This window comes from Lichenostomus cassidix, chromosome 2, assembly GCF_008360975.1.
Source record: "Lichenostomus cassidix isolate B80296 chromosome 2, HeHo_3.0, whole genome shotgun sequence".
Taxonomy (NCBI): Eukaryota; Metazoa; Chordata; class Aves; order Passeriformes; family Meliphagidae; genus Lichenostomus; species Lichenostomus cassidix.
In genome coordinates this window covers 595,546-613,809 of record NC_139482.1, presented here as the reverse complement: position 1 = coordinate 613,809, position 18,264 = coordinate 595,546, and the positions used below count along the sequence as shown (strand labels likewise).

General features: G+C 46.3%; 1 protein-coding gene across 1 annotated transcript in view; it reads left to right on the top strand.

Moving 5' to 3' along the window:
- The window catches only part of SMARCC1 (SWI/SNF related BAF chromatin remodeling complex subunit C1), a 60,052-nt gene that overhangs the window by 26,932 nt on the left and 14,856 nt on the right, over positions 1–18,264 (top strand). Inside the window, exons 19-24 of the mRNA XM_085050013.1 lie at positions 1,058–1,117; positions 4,287–4,545; positions 5,025–5,186; positions 12,857–12,912; positions 14,339–14,453; positions 15,185–15,339. Coding sequence (XP_084906139.1) covers positions 1,058–1,117; positions 4,287–4,545; positions 5,025–5,186; positions 12,857–12,912; positions 14,339–14,453; positions 15,185–15,339 — 807 coding nt within the window. The remainder of the gene's footprint in view (positions 1–1,057; positions 1,118–4,286; positions 4,546–5,024; positions 5,187–12,856; positions 12,913–14,338; positions 14,454–15,184; positions 15,340–18,264) is intronic.

Below are 18,264 nucleotides of genomic sequence, written 5' to 3'. Positions count from 1 at the left end.
TGGTTCATTGTCCTCAGAGGTCACTGTTTAAACCTAAGAAATAACTATTTAAACACTATTTACCACTTATTTAAAAACCCCACAAACCCAAACCAGCAGTTCTAGAGATGAGTATTTTTTATAAAGCTGCTTTTATCTCACATTTAATGGACTGACTTTTTCACTTAATGGAGGTATAAATATTCTCCAAATTGATAAATCTGTTCCTGGTCCTGGGCTCTGGCTCTGTTGCCAGGAGCTGTGAACTGGAGCAGGTTTGCTGGCAGATTGCCCTGTTTGGTTTCTGTGTGCTGGAGGTTTTGGCTGTGGAGAGCAGCAGTTGGGTGACTCACATTGATTAATGCTCTCTGTGGGTTAATGAGCTGTTTGAAATGCATCTGGAGATAACATTTATTATCCTAAATAGCCTCTTCCTTTTGGTCTGCACAGAGCCATCCAATGGTGCTGATGTTCCTCAGGAGCAGATGCCAAGCTGCTCTTGTGCTGGTCAGGGTGTCATGGCGGGGGAAGTTTCACCCTGAACTTGGAATTTTTATCCAATCTAAGCAGTTTACCACGAGGTGTGGATTTGGGAGCAGCAGCCCTTGGAGAAGGGGATTGCTGGGTGTGCAAAAGATCTTGCTGGAATTACTCTGCCTTCTCACGTAGCTCATCCCCCTTGCAAAGAGTTGTTCTGTCTCTGCTGAGTTACTGATGAACTTGGAGATAAATGAACTTATTTTGCATCAGCACACACCATGCACAGCCCTGTCTGCCTTCAGTGCTCTGAGGGGGTTCATTATTCAGGAAAATCCTCTTTGCTGAGTGTGCAGGCACAGATCTGGGAGCAAAGGGTGCCAAGTGCCTTTCCCAGGTGAAGGAAAGGGTTGTTGGGAAGTTGAGATGTGTAAATCACATGAAACCCCTGCATGGAGTGACCTGGGGCTGCTCAGCAGGAGAGGGGAGATTTGAGTGGATCAAATAACAGATTCTTCCCCTTTTCTCCTCAGCGTTTTCTACAAGGTTTTGTGCAAAAAGTCCTGAATTTCACTTTTTTTTCCCCTCCTATCTTTTGTAGAGTAAAGGTGCAAGTGCTGGGAGAGAATGGACAGAGCAGGAGACACTGCTGCTGTTAGAGGTGAGTTCGTGGGGTCAAACCAAAGAGTAGGAAACCAAAACAGGAGGGAAAATTCAGGCTTTAAAGTCTACATGAGGGTTAATACATCTTTTGGGTTGGATGACAACTGCCATAGTGGCTACAAGTATTTTGTACCAAAGAGAGATGGCAGGAACACCTCTGTGAGAGAGGAGCTTCCTGTGTTTAAGGTTTGGTTCTAACTTGGACCTGCAAGCCAAAAATGAAGCATTTAAGAACTTAAGTCAGGAATGAGTTTTGCAGTGCAGAGGTGTTTTCATTCAGCAGGACTTACTGACACTGTGAAATAATGTCAGTAATTCAAATAGTGGTAAATAATTCAGGTGGTGGTTTACCTGTCACTCAGATAAATCCTTGGAAATTCTGGTGCCCTTTCCAGTCTCTGGCCATGCCATAGCTTAGGGAAACAGCTCATTTTTAAGTTGAAATGGCTAAGAAACAGCTGAGGCCACTGAGAAGGGAAGCTCTTTGGTAACTCCTTCATCCCATCCATCTGCTCCTTGTTTTCCCCCATAGCTGCACTTGGGGTGTTCTTTGAGCTTTTCCTGGAAGTCTACAAAAAAAATCCCTGAGATGATTCCATGAGGTATTTTACAGTGAACTCCAAGAGCTGCTGTGGGTTGGTGTCCCCAGGTGGTTTCATGTGAAGCTCTGGAGCCACATGATGATGGTTGGATCTCCTGGAATTGCAGTGGGGATGGAAATCTCCCAAGGAGCTGCACAGATCTGTTCTGGGCTCTCACATCAAGGCAGTTGTTCTCCTGTGCTTCAGCAGAAGAAGAATCTCAGTGGCCTGAAGTAATTGAAAGTGCTGCCACTTCCTGTAAAGAAAAGATCTTCTCCCCAGCTTTGCTTTCCCAGGAACAGTCTCTTGAAGTAGAGGCTGCACGGCTGATTTCTTTCTTTTAATGTAATTCAGAGTTCTAAGAATTCCAGTTTGTGGGCTCTGGTTTTGATGGGTTTTACTTGGAGAGCTCAAAGCAAACTGCAATTGCCTGGTTGTTTCAGCTTTTTTGTCTTCCCATGTGTCAATAAACCCATTGAAAAGTTAATTTCCTGGGGAAAAGCCTGGAGGATGGACCTGTGTCAGTGCCAAATCAGCAGCTGTGATTCAGCCTTCACACATATGGAGTGTGGCCATCAAACAGCTAAAAATCTCTCTTTTTTTCTGTTTATTTTAGGTTGATATTCACTGTTTAGCCAATACTTTTCTACTGGCACATGGAAAAATTTTGCTTGTAGGGTGTAAACAGCTGTTTTCCATGACATTCTTGTAGGGAGAAGTAAGGCTAATGCCTTGATATACTGACTTCTTTCCTTTATTATTTATTTAAATGTATTATTTAAATATTTAATATTAATAGTATTATTATTTAAAATTCTTTGGTTTGTGTGTTTTTAGCTTATGGTCATACACTGCACATTGCAGCCCAAAGAAATAATCCAGTGACATCTTATGTGTTTAAAACAAACCAAAACCCCCCTAAATCTCGAGATTGCAATTCTGTTTAATGAGTTTAAATTAATAATGTTTCTGTTCCTCCTTTTTTCGTGGATTTGCCCTATGAATAAATCAGTAAAGAGTATATCAGTTCAAGCATAAGTAATTCAGCTGTAACAAGCCAGCTCAGTCCAATTAAATCCTCAGGGTAGCTTTGGGCAAATAGATATGCAGTGGAGTTCCAAATAATAAATCATATCTGAAATAATTACTGGCCTTCTGCCTGTTCACTGAAAAATTTGGGGGAGGAAATAGAGGTTTTTCTCCCCAAACCACCTTCCTTGCACAGCCCCTTCTGTGTCTCTGTGGCTCAGGCAGAGTTAAGTGCATTTTCAGCTATTTTTAGGAAGGACAGTTATTGTGAGCGAGGGTTTGTCTGGCAGGAAAACAACAGATGGAGGAGGAGCAGAAAGCAGAAATTTGGGGGTTTGAGAAGCAGAGCTGATCTCATGTGCCATTGGGATGAGAAATGGAGACAGGGACTGCAAACCCAGAGATGAAATTAGGGAAAGGGAAGGCTGAACAGGGTATTCCACACAAGTTTTTACCTCTTCTGGCCCTTCCCAGATGGAGGAACTCTAAGCAGGGAATTGCTGGATGTGCAGATGATTTCTGGGAGTTTCAGCCTTGTGGGAGAGATTTACTGGGGGAAACTCATTTTCACGTTGAACATCATTTGCTTGGATCTCAAATGCTTTTTTGCCTTTTCTGGGTGGCTGCACCATAAATCCTCTCAGAAATGTAAAAGTTAACGGTTCAGGATATGTCAGTATTTATTTTATACTGTCCAGATGCTTCACTAAAACAATTTTTAGGGAAAAAATGGTTTATTAGGGAGTAATGATTTATTAGGCTGTGACTTGGAGGGTTTTACAGGATTAATGTGTTGGCTTCTCAGGAACTAGTGCAGGACCTTCAGTAGCTCATTGCTATTAAATTGTTTGAAGACTTTTCTTGAGGAAGTTTAAAAATGACTGAAATTCAGAATTACATCTTTGATATAATCTGGAAGCTCTCACTTTATCAGGTAGAAATAAATCTTATCTACCCAGTAATGCTTTGTTAGCCTGGATGCTAACAGAAATCACACTGGTGCACAGCTCCTGGTCCCTCCTGGCTTCAGGGTCTGGGATAGATTTTCCTCTTTTCCCCTGGTGTATTGGTTTGATGTTTTTCCACTTCCATAACATCTGTTGGATCTAAAGACTGGATTTCACCATCACAGCCAATCTATACATGAGAAATAAATCGTATTCCTGCCCCAAAGAGCTTTCTGTGTTCAGGAGGGAACACTCGAGGTGGAGTGATGGGAATTAAATTGGGAGATTCGGTAGGGAAACGAAATCTAGTTCTCAGTGGAAGCAAAATGAGGAAACACCTACTGTGCAAATATTAGTAAATCCCAGATCTGACAATTCTTTCTGATACAGTAACAGTGCAATGATCCCTGCAGCTTCAATGTCACTGATATCCCAGGGAGAAACACTTGAATTTCTCTGCGCAGATAATTCTGATACCAAAACTTTTTGATAATCTGATCCCAATGTGCTCCATCTAACCACACTAACCAGTTTGGGAAGTGTTTTTGCCCTGAGCAGAGCTGTTTTCCCTGAGCAATCCATGTTTATCCTCTGCCTGTCGCTTTTGCAGGCGCTGGAGATGTACAAGGACGACTGGAACAAGGTGTCGGAGCACGTGGGCAGCAGGACTCAGGACGAGTGCATCCTGCACTTCCTGAGGCTGCCCATCGAGGATCCCTACCTGGAGAACTCAGATGCCTCCCTGGGCCCCCTGGCCTACCAGCCTGTGCCCTTCAGCCAGTCAGGCAACCCTGTCATGAGCACCGTGGCCTTCCTGGCCTCCGTGGTGGATCCACGCGTGGCCTCTGCCGCCGCCAAGGCTGCCCTCGGTATGCGATGGCAACCCTCCCCCCGGGTGTGTCTGCCCCTCCCAGAGTCCTGAGCGATGGGGAAACGTGGAAATTGGGGGTGCAGTTGATGTAGGAAAAGCTCTGCTATTCCCGGGTTTGTGTTCTGCTTTCCTGAAATGCCCAGTTTGCAGCCAGGCTGCCCTGCTCATCTGCAGGGACATCTTCCATGAGAAGGTTCAGGTCTCGAGTGGACACTGGATGTGTCCACTTGATAAAATAGTTCCTTTCACTTTTTTTCCTTATTTGTCCATGTAGAACACAACTTAATATAGTTGGGAAGAGACTCTTTTCTGTCACATCTGAGAGACAATCAACTACCTCGTGTGACAAGAAGGAACTCAGATATTTGAGAATTCCCTTTTCCCCAGGGTTCACCTGCACATCAATCAGGAAAAATATATCACTTAATCTGCCGCAAAAGCCCCAGAATGTCCCATGTTCTGTGTTGTGTCCCACAGAGGAGTTTTCCCGGGTCAGAGAGGAGGTGCCCCTGGAGCTGGTGGAAGCCCACGTGAAGAAGGTGCAGGAAGCAGCCCGAGCCTCTGGCAAGGTGGATCCAACCTATGGCCTGGAGAGCAGCTGCATCGCTGGCACTGGGCCAGATGAGCCTGAGAAGATGGGTGAGTGCTCCATCCCCACCCAGGAGCTGCTGCACATGGCCTTTCTTGGGGACATTTCCCTCTGAGTCATGATAAATCCTGAGTTTGCTTCAGCAGGAGATGGAAGTTGTGGGTAAGGAGAGTGGATTGATATCGTTCACTTCTGATGGATATCGTTCACTTCTGATTGCTGCAGGATTGACTTGAACTTGAAATTCCTTGAACTAAGGAATTTCAAACTAGCTTGAGTTTTTGGAGTTATTTTCTTTTTCTCACCATGTGGAAGTGCTGTTGCTTGGGATGCACAGAGTGCATCCAAAATGTGTGCAGACCAGAAATACCAGAACAGAGCATTCCATTAATTGGGGTGTTGCAGCAGTTGGAGGATACTGCTTTTGCAGTGTTCAGGCAAAGGAAACAGAGGTTTGGGCAGTGGGTTTTAAGGTGAATGTGGTTCTCTGAGTGTGTTGCTCACTGTGGAGGCAGTAGGAGAGGAATTTTTGATGAAGTTCTGGACTGGCACATGATAATCCAGTCATGGCTCTGGTTGTGCTGGAATTCTGCTGGGCATTACCTGTGTGTGTTAACAAGCTCTGGTTTCATTTCTGTCATGTTCAGTGAATATTCTGTTGTTAAGTCTCTTCTCTGAATCCCTGATTGGTGCAAATTGGTTCCTCATATTACTCTGGAGTGTGCAAGCAGCTCCCTGGCCTCTCAGTTGTACCCTGCTGGCTCTCCCCAGGGGAGAACAGACACTGTTTACTCCATACCCACAGCATCCTCAGGCTTTGCTCTCCTCATTTGGGTACAGATCTACCATCTTGTCTCTGTTATTCTCCTCTCAGCACTGTTGGCTCCTGCTCTGTTCAGCTCATCACAAAGGATTTTAGTGAATTTGGTGACTGGACACGTAAAGGCACGTCTGGCTTTGGGTGAGGCTGAGCAGGATGTGATGGAGCTTGACTGGGAGGCTGGATTTGGGATGTGCTCCTGCATTTCATAGCTGACCTGCTGTCACCCCATGCAGGGACACGAGCAAGGTGCCAGATTGTGGGATGGGATCATAAGGAACTATTAGATGCTGTTCACTTATCAACTGCTACTCATGGGGGGGATGCTAATTATAGAACTTAATGTCCATTGCAAAACTACCCAGTAAATTAGATTTCAAAATACCTCTTAACTCACCAAGGTAATTTTTAAATAGGAAAGAAGCAAACAAAGCGCTCAGCCCTTCTGTCACATCTCTGAGTTCTGCACTCAGTGGGACAGACTTGCCATGAGGCAGCTCAGTGCTTTGGGATGATGTGCATTGTGTGCTGGAAAGGGAAGAGAAACATCTGGAATATCTGCTGCTCCCTGTTCCTCAGAGCTGCCTTGCTCAGAGCTGACAGCAGGCGTTGAAGCTCTGCTGAAAGGACGAGGCTTTGGGCTTTGTTTACAAGTCAACTATGAACCAAATCCTGGTGTTACTCCGTCTGGGGCTGAGTTTAATTTCAGTTATTTTAAAATAAGGTCAGCTGAAGTTAAGCTTTTCTTCCAGTCTTTGTTCCCCTTTCCCATATTCTATCAGTACAGATGTCACTGTGGGATGTTCAGAACCTCACAGGATCATTTAGGTTGGAAAAGCCCTCCAAGGTCATGAGATCCAAGCTGTGTCTGATCCCCCACCATGTCACCAGCTCAGAGTACTGAGTGCCACATCCAGGACACTCCCAGGGGTGGGTACTCCAAACCTCCCTGGGCAGCTCCTTCCAATGCCTGACCACCCTTTCCATGGAGAAATTCCTGCTGATGTCCACCCTGCCTCTCCCCTGGCACAACCTGAGGCTGTTCCCTCTTGTCCTGAACATGTCCCACTGCAACACATTTGCTGCTTCAAGTTCAAAGCCTCACCCTGGAATTTTTCCCCATTCTCAGGCTGTAGGTTGGCCCTTTTTGGCCCTTTCTCTGGGAGAGTTTGTTCCAGGTTGGGAATGGGGCTCTGGAGTGCCTGTCACTGGTGGGGGTCTCGGGCAGATGCCCACCCCACAGTTAGCTCCAGCCCAGCCCTGCCCGGCGTTAATGCGATTTGTACTGGGCTGTGACTAATGGAATAAATTAGGACAGGAGCAGATGGTTCTCCCTGGGGGAGCTGCTCAGCCACACTGAACTGGGTCACTCAGCAATCTGTGGTGCCTCCCACCCCCCAGAGCTGGCACAGGGGGCACAGGGACCCTGAGTGTCCATGGCACAGGTTGTCCCATTGGCTGTGGCTGTGCTCAGACAGCTGGGGGATTGGATTGTACCTCAGTGCAGCTGTGCAGGGATAAAAACATCTCCTTGGGCTTCCAGATGGGAATTCAAGTTCTCTGGTGGTTATATTGTCATAGAATCAAAGGATGTTCGGATGGAAGGGACTTCAGAGCTCACACCTTCCACTGTCCCAGGCTGCTCCAAGCCCTGTCCTGCCTGGCCTTGGACACTGCCAGGATCCAGGGGCAGCCACAGCTTCTCTGGGAATTCCATCCCATTCCATTCCATCTCACAGGGAGCAATTCCTCCCAATATCCCATCTAATCCTGCCCCTTTAAAGCCATTCCCCCTTGTCCTGTCCCTCCAGGCTCTTGAAATGGAATCACAGAATACTGGTTTTATATTCAAATACAACTGTGGAGAAATAAAAGTATTTGCTTAAGGGTCCATAGTAGAATTAAAGTTCATTAGTTGTTACATTTCAGGAATAAAATTATATCAGAGCACCATAATAATTTTAAAACTCTTAATATCAGTGAATTGTTGTCAATATGGAATGTGAAAAGCGAAAATGACTGGAACAGATTGGAGGAGCTTAAGTTAATACCCAAGAATCTCCTCTTGTAAGTCTTCATTGTTAGTTTTTCTAAAAGCTGGTGATAATTCCTTTTAAGTTGATAAAGTGAGGCTTCAGTGGAGTTAAGAGGAGACTGGAGTGGTTCAGATGTTGTAGTGAGTGTGGTGGACTCTTTCTTCTGCTTTCATAGAATCCCAGGATGGTTTGGGTTGGAAGGAACCTTAGGGATGATCCTGTTCCACAGGGACATCTTTCATTATTCCAGGCTGCTCCAAGCCCTGCCCAACCTGGCCTTGGACACTTCCAGGGATCCAGGGGCAGCCACAGCTTCTCTGGGCAACCTGCTCTAAGGTTCTAAGACAGTTGTCCACAATAAATATTAAGACCTTTCTGAGGTCCTGCCCAGTGCAGGTTACAGAACACAATCACTGGAGCTGCTCTGCATCTGCATCCAGCTCTTTCTGTTAGCATTAAGCTCCAGAGAAGGGGAATATCCAGCACACCTGTGGTGTTTAATAATTTCTAGGAAGTCTTTGTTAATGTCTTTCCAGAGGTGCTTAATGACACTGATTTCTCAAGGCAGCCTCTGAAGGGCCTGTTGGAGTTACTTGAGCACTTCAGGTCTTACTCAAACAAGTATTTCCACTGACACCAATCCTGGGGGCTCAGGCTGGAGCTGCTCTGTGCCAGTGAGTGAGGGAATGGTGGTTTGATTTCCTGCATCCCCACACCTCTAAACAGCTCCAGTGCATGCTTAAATTTACCATTTTGTGGATGGGTTTGATTCATTCCCAAACACATTAGAAAGCCACAAGAATTTATTTTAGCCATGTTTGGCAGGGTGATTTCTCTCCTGCTTTCCTGGGTGAGAGCTCTGAGGTGATGGAAATGTTCCTAAACCAATGGATTCTGGAGCACTTCCTTAGTTTGGGGTGTATCCAGATGCCTGGGAGCTCATCTGCACCGTCAGTTGAGCCCATCAATCCTCGTGTGGTGAATTCCTGTGGCTCAAACAGAAGCTGCTGCAGCTTTTCCAGCTCCCCCAGCAGCTTTTCCAGTAGCTTTTCCAGCTCCCCAGCCTTCCCCATGGAGCCCCCCTGTTGCTGAGCCCCCAGGCTGTGTGAAGCAGGAGCAGAGGCAGCTCTGGTGGCTGTGCAGCCCTGATTTATTGTGGGAAATGTAAATGATGGTTTAGATAATGGCATCATTACCATATCCAGAGCTGGGATATTTCCACAGTTATAGTGTCTTTCCTCTCAATTAAATATTAATATTGCAGCCTGGCTGTGACAGGTTGTGTTGCCTCAGTGAAAACAAAGGAGTTTGGGATGTCTGGAGGGCATCTTTAAACTGTTTGCTGAGCTGGAACTCAGGCAGGTGACTCTGCTTTTGTTTGTAGGGTTTTGTTTGCTCCTCTCACGACAGCAGAGGTTCCTGATCTGCATCTTCTGCATCTCTTTAGTAATGCAGGGAATTCTTAGCAGGGAGATGTTCCATAAGTTTCCTTGTTGACCTAAAGTCCATTTAAGTTCTCTGTAAAGTTACTGAACTTGGTGAGAACTCAGCTCCCAGTTCTACATGTGTTAGAAAAAAGGCCTCAGTGTTCTTGGAGATAATGTGCAAAACAGAACAAAATTCCACAGGAACAGAATACCTGCTAATTCAGGTGGAAAGAGGGCCTTGGAGAGGTGATGATTCCTCGAGTCCAAGTGGTTTCTCCCTCTTGAGAGGTGTCCTGTGGTGCCTCATAACCATGTGCCTCTTCCTGGCCTAAGAAACATCTTTTCTCTTGGGGAACAACAGACAGGACAAGAGGGAACAGCCTCAGGCTGGTCCAGGGGAGGTTCAAGTGGACATCAGCAGGAATTTCCCCATGGAAAGGGTGGTCTGCCATTGGAAGGAGCTGCCCAGGGAGGTTTGCAGTGCTTATCCCTGGAGGTGTCCAAGGAATGCCTGGCTGTGGCACTCAGTGCTCTGGGCTGGGGACAAGGTGGGCATTGGGCACAGCTGGGACTCAATGGTCTCAGAGGTGAATTCCAGCTTTAATGATTCTGGGATTCTGTGATCCTTGATTCCCCACATTCTGCAAGGTGCAATACCAAACCTGCTGAAGAGCTCCAGAACATCTTTGGTGCAGGGGAAAAGGATTTCAGGGGCTTTCTCCTTACAGTCAGGGCTTCCCCCTTTGTCACAGGGACACAGATCTCCAACTGATCAATTCCTCTGGGATGTATTTTCATTAAGCTCATTAGATCACACAGGGAAATCAGTACAGTTGTGTTTGTGTCTATGCCAGGAGCCAGAGGCAATTCTGTCATTGCTGAGCAGAAGGTCAGGAGTGTTCTGGGCTTTGTGTGATCCTTTCATTTTGGAATTGGGAATAAAGTTTTACCAGACTCAACCATTTTCAGATATTTTTTGAGAAATTTCTTCATGGAAAGGTTTTTAAATATTAGAAGGGGCTGCCCAGGGAGGTGGTGGAGTCTGGAGGTGTCCAAGGAACTCCTGGATGTGGCACTCAGTGCTCTGGGCTGGGGACAAGGTGGGAATTGAGCACAGCTTGGACTCAGTGATCCCAAAGGTCTTTTCCAACCTAAATGACTGTGGGATACTTGAAGCAGTCTGTGATTTAGAACCCAAAACCTGCTTCCACCCAGGCAAACTCATTATCCCCCTAAGTACTGATTGCTAATTTAATGTGCTCTCCCTTGTACGTGTGCTGTCCCACCCGTGGGACCTGGTGGCCCTGGGAGCAGCAGCCACCATGCTGTCACTGCATGTCAGGGCTCTGCAGCTGATGCAGGAAAACACTTTTCAAAACCCATTGACTACAACCTGTCTGAAGCTGTCAGCCTCATTTTAACCTAGCATTTGTTGCTGCAGCCAGAATCAGAGAAGCGAGGTTAAATCAGGATGTTTGCAATAATCTCGGTGTCACATGTCCCTTCCTCCTGAGGTGTCCCTGGCAATGGGAAGGAGCACTTGGGTTTGGATGGTGTCCATCAATGTGTCCTGACACGAGGGAGGAGCCAAGGGCAGTTTGAGATGCTCTGGGTGCTTTTCCTTGAGAAAGTCCTCTCTAAAGAGTGGATGGGAAGCAGTTCATCTTTGTGGGATGTCCTGATGGGGCAGCTGGGAGGGTCGAGCTCCTCCCAGGGAACAGGGACAGGATAAGAGGGAACAGCCTCAGGCTGGGCCAGGGGAGGCTCAGGTTGGATATCAGCAGGAATTTCTCCATGGAAAGGGTGGTCAGGCCTTGGAAGTACCCAGGGAGGTTTGCAGTGCTTATCCCTGGAGGTGTCCAAGGAATGCCTGGCTGTGACACTCATTGCTCTGGGCTGGGGACAAGGTGGGGGATTGGGCACAGCTTAGACTTGATGGCCCTGGAGGGTTTTTCCAAACTCAGTGATTCTGGGATTCTGTGAACTTCCTCCACAGCAGCAGCATCAGTCCCTTAACAGCTCCTGCTATGGTCCATGGATTGGTCTCTTGGCCAGAGAAGCTGTGGCTGCCCCTGGATCTCTGGAAGTGTCCAAGGCCAGGTTAGACAGGGCTTGGAGCAGCCTGGGATAGTGGGAGGTGTCCCTGCCCATGGCACTGGATGGTTCTGATGATCATTCCCACCCAAGAATGTAAATTTGGGTACTTCTGTGCAGTGTTTTTTTCGTTTGAGCTCCACCAACCTGGGCACGCTCTGAGTGTTCTGCACTTTGTCTCCCCTGTTCTTTCTTGAAGGACTGAATCCAGCCTTCTTTGTAAATCCTTTCCCTTCCTGGGAGGTTTGACACTTCTAAGCCCAGTTTGGAACTCTGCTTCTAGGCTTGAAAGAGCTGTCTGACAAAATCTAATCGAGATTTTCCCTGTGACATTATTGGGTCACTAAATCCTAACTCTGAGATAAAACTTGTGAGGAAGAATGTCCCCAGTCTCCCTAAATTGAATTATGGTGGCAGACAGTTCAGATAAGTGGGTTTATCATCTTAAAATAGGCCATGAGGAGAACTATTACCCTTCAGTCAGACATTTTAGTTGTTTTTTCTTAGATATAGAAGGGACTTGTGTAAAAATTTCTCTACAGAACTGTTACTGTTTGAGGAGAGCACTTTGTACCTTGTTTTTCCTCAGTGTAGCACACAAGAATTAGCAGGAAAATGAGGATTACTGAAAATGAACCCCCAGCAGCAGCTGATATCTTCAGAAGCTTAGAGATGGATCAGGGCTTGTCACCAGCAGTTCTGCATTGCCTCAGTCCAGCATTTAAATAAGCTCCTTTAATGCCCCTGTACATTAAATTGTGAAATCCTGAGCCAGGACCACGAGGTTGTGCTTCCTTCTGTCCCTCCTCACAGATAAATTGGGATTTCTTGGGCTTCTAAACAATCCAACTATCAGGGATAGCAGGACATTATCCAGACACCTCCATGGGGTTTGCATGGTGTGTTGTTTCCCCTGATCTCTGGAACCAGCTGTACTTAGAGGAGCATTTTAAATCAATGTTTTACAAACAAAGAGCAATAAATGAATGGGCCAAGAGCTGTGTCCAAAGCACAGGATGCACTCCCAGCTCTCCCACCACTCCTCCCACGAGGTGCATCCATCCAGCACCTGGGACAGCACCTTTTAATAATTATCTTCAGTATTTCTTCTTCTTTCCTCGTGTTGGTCTCACTTTAACACCAGTTGGGTGTTGTCTGGCGAGGTGTAGAGCTGCAGTGAGATGGAAGTGCCCAATGCAGGTTGGAGCAGCCTGGTCTGTGAGAGTTCAGTGCCTTGGAGCCACTGGGAGAGAACAGCAAGTTTAGTTAAACCCAAAAAAACCCAGTGAGTGTGGTGAGTGGCTGTGGGGACAATTCTAAAATCTTCCCTCTTTGTTTCTCAGATGGAGCTGAGGAAGAGAAGATGGAAACTGAGGCAGAGGGGCAGCAGGCGGAGAAGGTGAGTTTGGGTCTGCTGGCAGGAGACTTCTGGCACTTAAATCCCAAATTCCCAGGTTTCAGGGGGGCATTTAAATCCCAAATTCCCAAGTGTCAGGGTGGCACTTAAATCCTGAATTCCCAAGTGTCAGGGTGCCTGTAAGACAGGTGACAGCTGTGCTGGTCTGTGTCCCCACAGGGACACTTTTCAGCCTCACAGAGCTTCTTATCAGTGATTTATCCTGAAATCACAGCAATGAGACATCAGTGGTTGTTTCCTAGTCCTGAGGGGAAAAGGCTGGGCTGGGAGGAGGCAGGAGCTGGGTGACACCACAGGAATTGGGGTTGGAGCTGCAGGAGGAGCTGAGCCTGGGGTGGTTCCTGACTTGAGCTGCTCCCAAGTGTCACCTGCAGGGCTTGTCCTGGCAAAGTGGCTTTGGCAAATTCCCTCCCACCAAGGCTTTCCAGGATATGCCTGGAGCACTTTCAGTGTTTCACAGCCATTTCTGCCTGAGGTGCCTCCAGGTGCCTCCTCCTCCTCCTGACAGGAATTCTGGGCTGGCTCTGGACATAGAGGTGTTTGTGTCCTCTTGATGCTGAGGGTGATCCACCCTGCCCCTAAAAATCAGATATTTAGACATTAATTATCATTGTCCACTTTGTTCATTATCATTATCTTTTAACCTGTTGATAATGAGCCCGAGAACACATTTGGGGTTTTTCTATAACCTGTGTCCACAGACAGGGACCTCTAACTGCAGTGTGTGTTTCAGACCTGAACTGGGATTAAATTGATATCCTGGAAGAAGAGGATATTAGTTTAATGACTGCTAAATTATTCTAATATTAAAATTAATATTCTATTTGTTTATATTTTAATAGAATGTTGATTAATGTATATTTTAATATAATTAATATATAATTATATATTTATATATCATTTTAATTTTGGTATTTATTATTCAATTCCTGCTAAATAAGTGGGGGTGGCTGTTTCTGGAGTCTGCAGCAACAGGAATTATTTCTTGTTGCCTCCTTCACACGATGAGGAGTTCAGACTAACCTGGGGCAGATCAGTGTAGCCTTGGGGTTATTTCTCACTCTTTCTTCAGGCAGTTCTGCCTCCCTGATAAACAGGAACATTTGGGAAGAGATAAGTGGGGAGGACTCACTCAGGGCTTGGAAATCTGCATATTCCCAGCCATTCCATGGTTCTGTGATCTTAGTTCAGGATTTTTTGTACCCAGCTTGGCCTGGACTCAGTCCAGCTTAATGTTTACTTTTATTCACATTTTGGGTTTGTTTGTCAAATTTGGCTTAAGCGGCAGCTGCCCTTTAAAATGCTATCTCTTCCTTGATGATAATGAATTCATTCAAAGGCCATAAATGAAGTTAACAGTGAATATCTTCTCTCTCTGCCATTATCCAACCAACCTCATCCCCTTCAGGTGGAGAGCAAAGCCGAGAGTGAGGTTGAGGAAGGAGAGAAAGCGCCGGAAGGGGAAAACGAGCGGAACGTGGAGAAGGAGCCAGAGAGCGAAGGGACTGCAGAGCCCAAGACAGGTAACAGCTCCAGCAGCCTCCCCAGAGTGCTTGGCACCCAAACCCAGCTGGGAATGTTCCCCTGGCACCTGAGGGTGCTCTGTGCTCTGCAGAGCAGATTCCACTTTAACTTCCTGCAAAGCTCAAGCACCAAATCCCTCCCTGAGCTTCCTGGCCCTGGGATGGGGAAAGGAATCCCAGCATCTGTGGGGCATAGAAATGGGGGTGGGGTTTGCCCATATTGCACAGCATTTGAACTTTTTGGATGCAAAGAAGAACTGCTGGAGGTGTTCAGGGTTGGACAGGGTTGGAAGAGACTTTAAAGCCCATCCAGTCCCATCCCCTGCCATGGGCAGGGACACCTCCCACTGTCCCAGGCTGCTCCAAGCCCTGTCCAACCTGGCCTTGGACACTTCCAGGGATAGGAATGAATATATTGCTTTTTTCCTGCACCTTAGATTCAGTTTTTTACTACCAGGCAGAAGCAGCCACATTTGGATTTGATGGAGTTGATTTGGAAATGATGAGGGGAAGCTGATGGAAGGTGCTGAATTGAGAGGATGGGAATGAACAGCATTTAGAGTTGCCCCATTTGTTGAATCAGATCCTCTCAAACTGGGGTTCCCCTGTCAGCTTTTGGTGAGGGAGCAGTGCTGGAACTCAGGATGAGTTAATTAGTGCCTGACTAATTAGCGTGGTGCTCTCCCATCCCGGGAATGCATGTAACGGCCTGGGCTGGGAATGTCTTGCAGAGGAGAAGGAGGCAGAGGAGAACAAGGAGAACGTTGATGGCAGCAAAGACAAGGAGGCTGAGGCTGGGAAGAAGAAAGTGGAGCACGAGATATCGGAAGGAAACGTGGCCACAGCTGCAGCTGCTGCCTTGGCCTCTGCTGCCACCAAAGCCAAGGTTGGTGCTGTCCCCACACCCTGGGCTTGGCTTGCAGGGACAGCAGAGCTGGGCCTGAGGTACTGCTTGGTCCCAGAGCTGTGGAGTTCTCTCTGATCCCTCACACCTTGCAGAAGCATGAGTGCTGCATTCATTCCCCCTGCCTGAGCCCCTGAGTGAGAAAACAAACAGTTGTAATTAAGCAGCTCCTCTGGTTATTATGAACTTCCCTAAGGAATTGCCCCACATGTGTGTGATTTCTGTGCTGGGAGGGTCTGGCTGTGGTGCTGAGGGTGCAGCTCTGGGGACAAACCCTTCCCTGGCCTTCTCTGCTGCCCAAGGGCTCCACACAAACCCCTGGAGCAAACACAGTGGGGTGTTCATCCCTGGCACTGCAGCTTTTACAGACACCTTAATGATTTCATGTTTTGTTCAGAGTCCTGTTAAAGGCACGTTTGTGTCTTCCCTAAACTCCTGTTTGTGTGTGGTCTCTAATGAGCTGTGTTGAATCAGCTTTTCTTCACCCTGTAATTACTAATTGCACGTTGTCTTGCCTTTTCTTCTTGAGGGAACCACACTGCTTTCGTTGCTTTTAGAGTATCTTTTTCAGATCTGTTTTCTCTTTGCAAATTTCTCTGGATTCAGGTTTTAATTTGGGTTTTTGAATCGTGCAAGGATTCAGTGCCACATTCCACATCCACCTGCTTTATAGAAACCAAGCAAAGCATGGGTGGTGTTTATTCCTGATGGATTCCCATGGATAGAATGAGGTGTTGTGTGTTGTATTGACTTTTCCACTCTGACCTTTGACTCTTTGGACTTTTTCCCCAGCTGCATTCCCCAGAGTGAGGATGGTGGGTGATGCCATGTGCAGCCCCTCCTTTTGAATGCAGAAAGTAGAGGATATTTTAGTTCTTACCTTTCAAACCACGTTGTAAAGTACCAAACTGCAGGCAAAGCTGAGGTTCAGTATTTTGGTGAAGTGCAGAGTCCAAAGTGGCTCCCTTGTGCATCACTTTGAACCTGAGGGTGACTCTCAGTTCATCAGACTCACAGATATCCTCAGCCAAGCTGGAAAAACCTCTGTGTGTTTAAGGAGACATGAGATTTAATCTGTGTTTTATGGAAGGCCACTTGCTCTAAATGAAGATGAGCTGCTGTTCCCCTTCCTCTGGAGATAACAAGCTGGAGGGAGCAGAGACCTGGCTGATGGCACTTTTCATTATGGCAATAATAATGTTCTGGAAGAGCTCTAGCTTTCCATTACAGGGAATAATGCATTGTAATTAGGAGGTTGACACTTCAGAGTAGAATTCAGGTTCAACAGGGATTTCTCTTCCCACTCACTTAAAAAGCCAGACAATATTAGAGCTTTGGGTGGTCTGGGCTTTGTCTGAGGGAGTAATTAAACTCTTCATCATAAACTCTAGGCCTGGTCATGTGAAAAGCTCTTACAAAGGTGTTTTCCTTAGGATTTTATGAGAGAGGAATATTGCAGTTGGATTCTGAGGAAAGGCAGGGGTCAAGCACAGGTGATCGAAATGAGGGTTTTGTTTGTTTGGGGTTTTTTCTTGGATTATTCTTTTTGGGATCAATTTCCTCAGCAAGAAATTGTGAGTTGTGCTATTTGAGAAATGGTGAATGTGAATGTTCAGGGTGCAACTCTGTATTTCATATGGAGCAACAATTAAAATGTGTTTTTACAGGTTCTGGCTTCCGAACAAACAGTATTAGAGTTTTAAGTCCCTTGTCCTCAATGGAAACCCAGTATAAGCTGTTTTTTTTTAATCATTTAGGTTGGAAAAGCCCTTTAGGATCATTTGTTCATTTCTGATTCAAGGCTGGGGCAGGAATGGGTTTATCAGGCATTTCAAATTACCACTGAATTTGTGTTCCTAATTTTCCTCTGCTGGACTTGTAGGGATTCGTCCTTTGCCCACAGAAAGCCCTGGGTAATGCCAGGCTGAGGAACAGCCTCTTTGAGTCTCTCTAGGAAAAACTTCAGGGATAATTTCCTTTCTAATGTGAATTTTGAGGCTTGTCCTTTACCTAATCATGTGCTTTGATTTGATGTTAATCCCATTTCACTATTAAAATTGCACATGTGAAACAGAGTGAAATGTTTGGCAGAAGACTCTCTATCACCAGGTGCTTCTCTCACACTGAATTTTCATACAAATGAGTTTATTTTACTAAATAGTGTTACTTGACATGAAATTTTCTGTTCTGTCAGCGCTTTTTCATTATTTTGTGTGCAGCACTTTAGTCAGTTTTGGAACAGCTGCTGGAGTTTCACAGGGATGTGGTGTTGGATGAGCTTGAGGTCACTCTGATTCTCTCAGACCTGATTTAAAACTCGCTTTAGAGAGTCAGGAGTACATTTACCCACATTTACTGAACCCTCACTGCTGCTGGGTCAGGGAGGTGAACGCTGTCAAATGGCACAATATCATATGGTTTGGGAAATTCTGTTCACAATCAGGGATCCAGGGAGGTTTTTAATGCTGCTTTCCTGCAGCTTGGTGTTTGTCCCAGTTCTGAGCCAGTTTGGGGCCCAACTCCCTCAGCAGGGGTCTGTTTGCAGCTGGAGCTGGATGAGCTCCTGCTTTGCCTTTTCTCCTTCTTCCCCTCAGCCCTCACCTTTCCCTTCTGACAGCCCAGCCCTCCTTCCCCCCAGCCCTGGGATGTGTCAGGAAGGCTTGGACATTGTGGAAACATCTGTGCCTGTGAATACAGAACCCCCCAAGCAGGACGTGCAGGGTTTGTTCTCAGTGTTTTCTCACTCTGAGCAGCAGCTTTTGAACAAAAGCTGGTGGAAGGCATCATGAACACACTTGTCACACTCTGAGAGTGTGAAACACTTCTCTGTCTGTCTCAAATATCAAATATATATACATAGATCTCCTGTGTTATTTCTGTGTGTATATAAATGGGATAAAGCTAAAT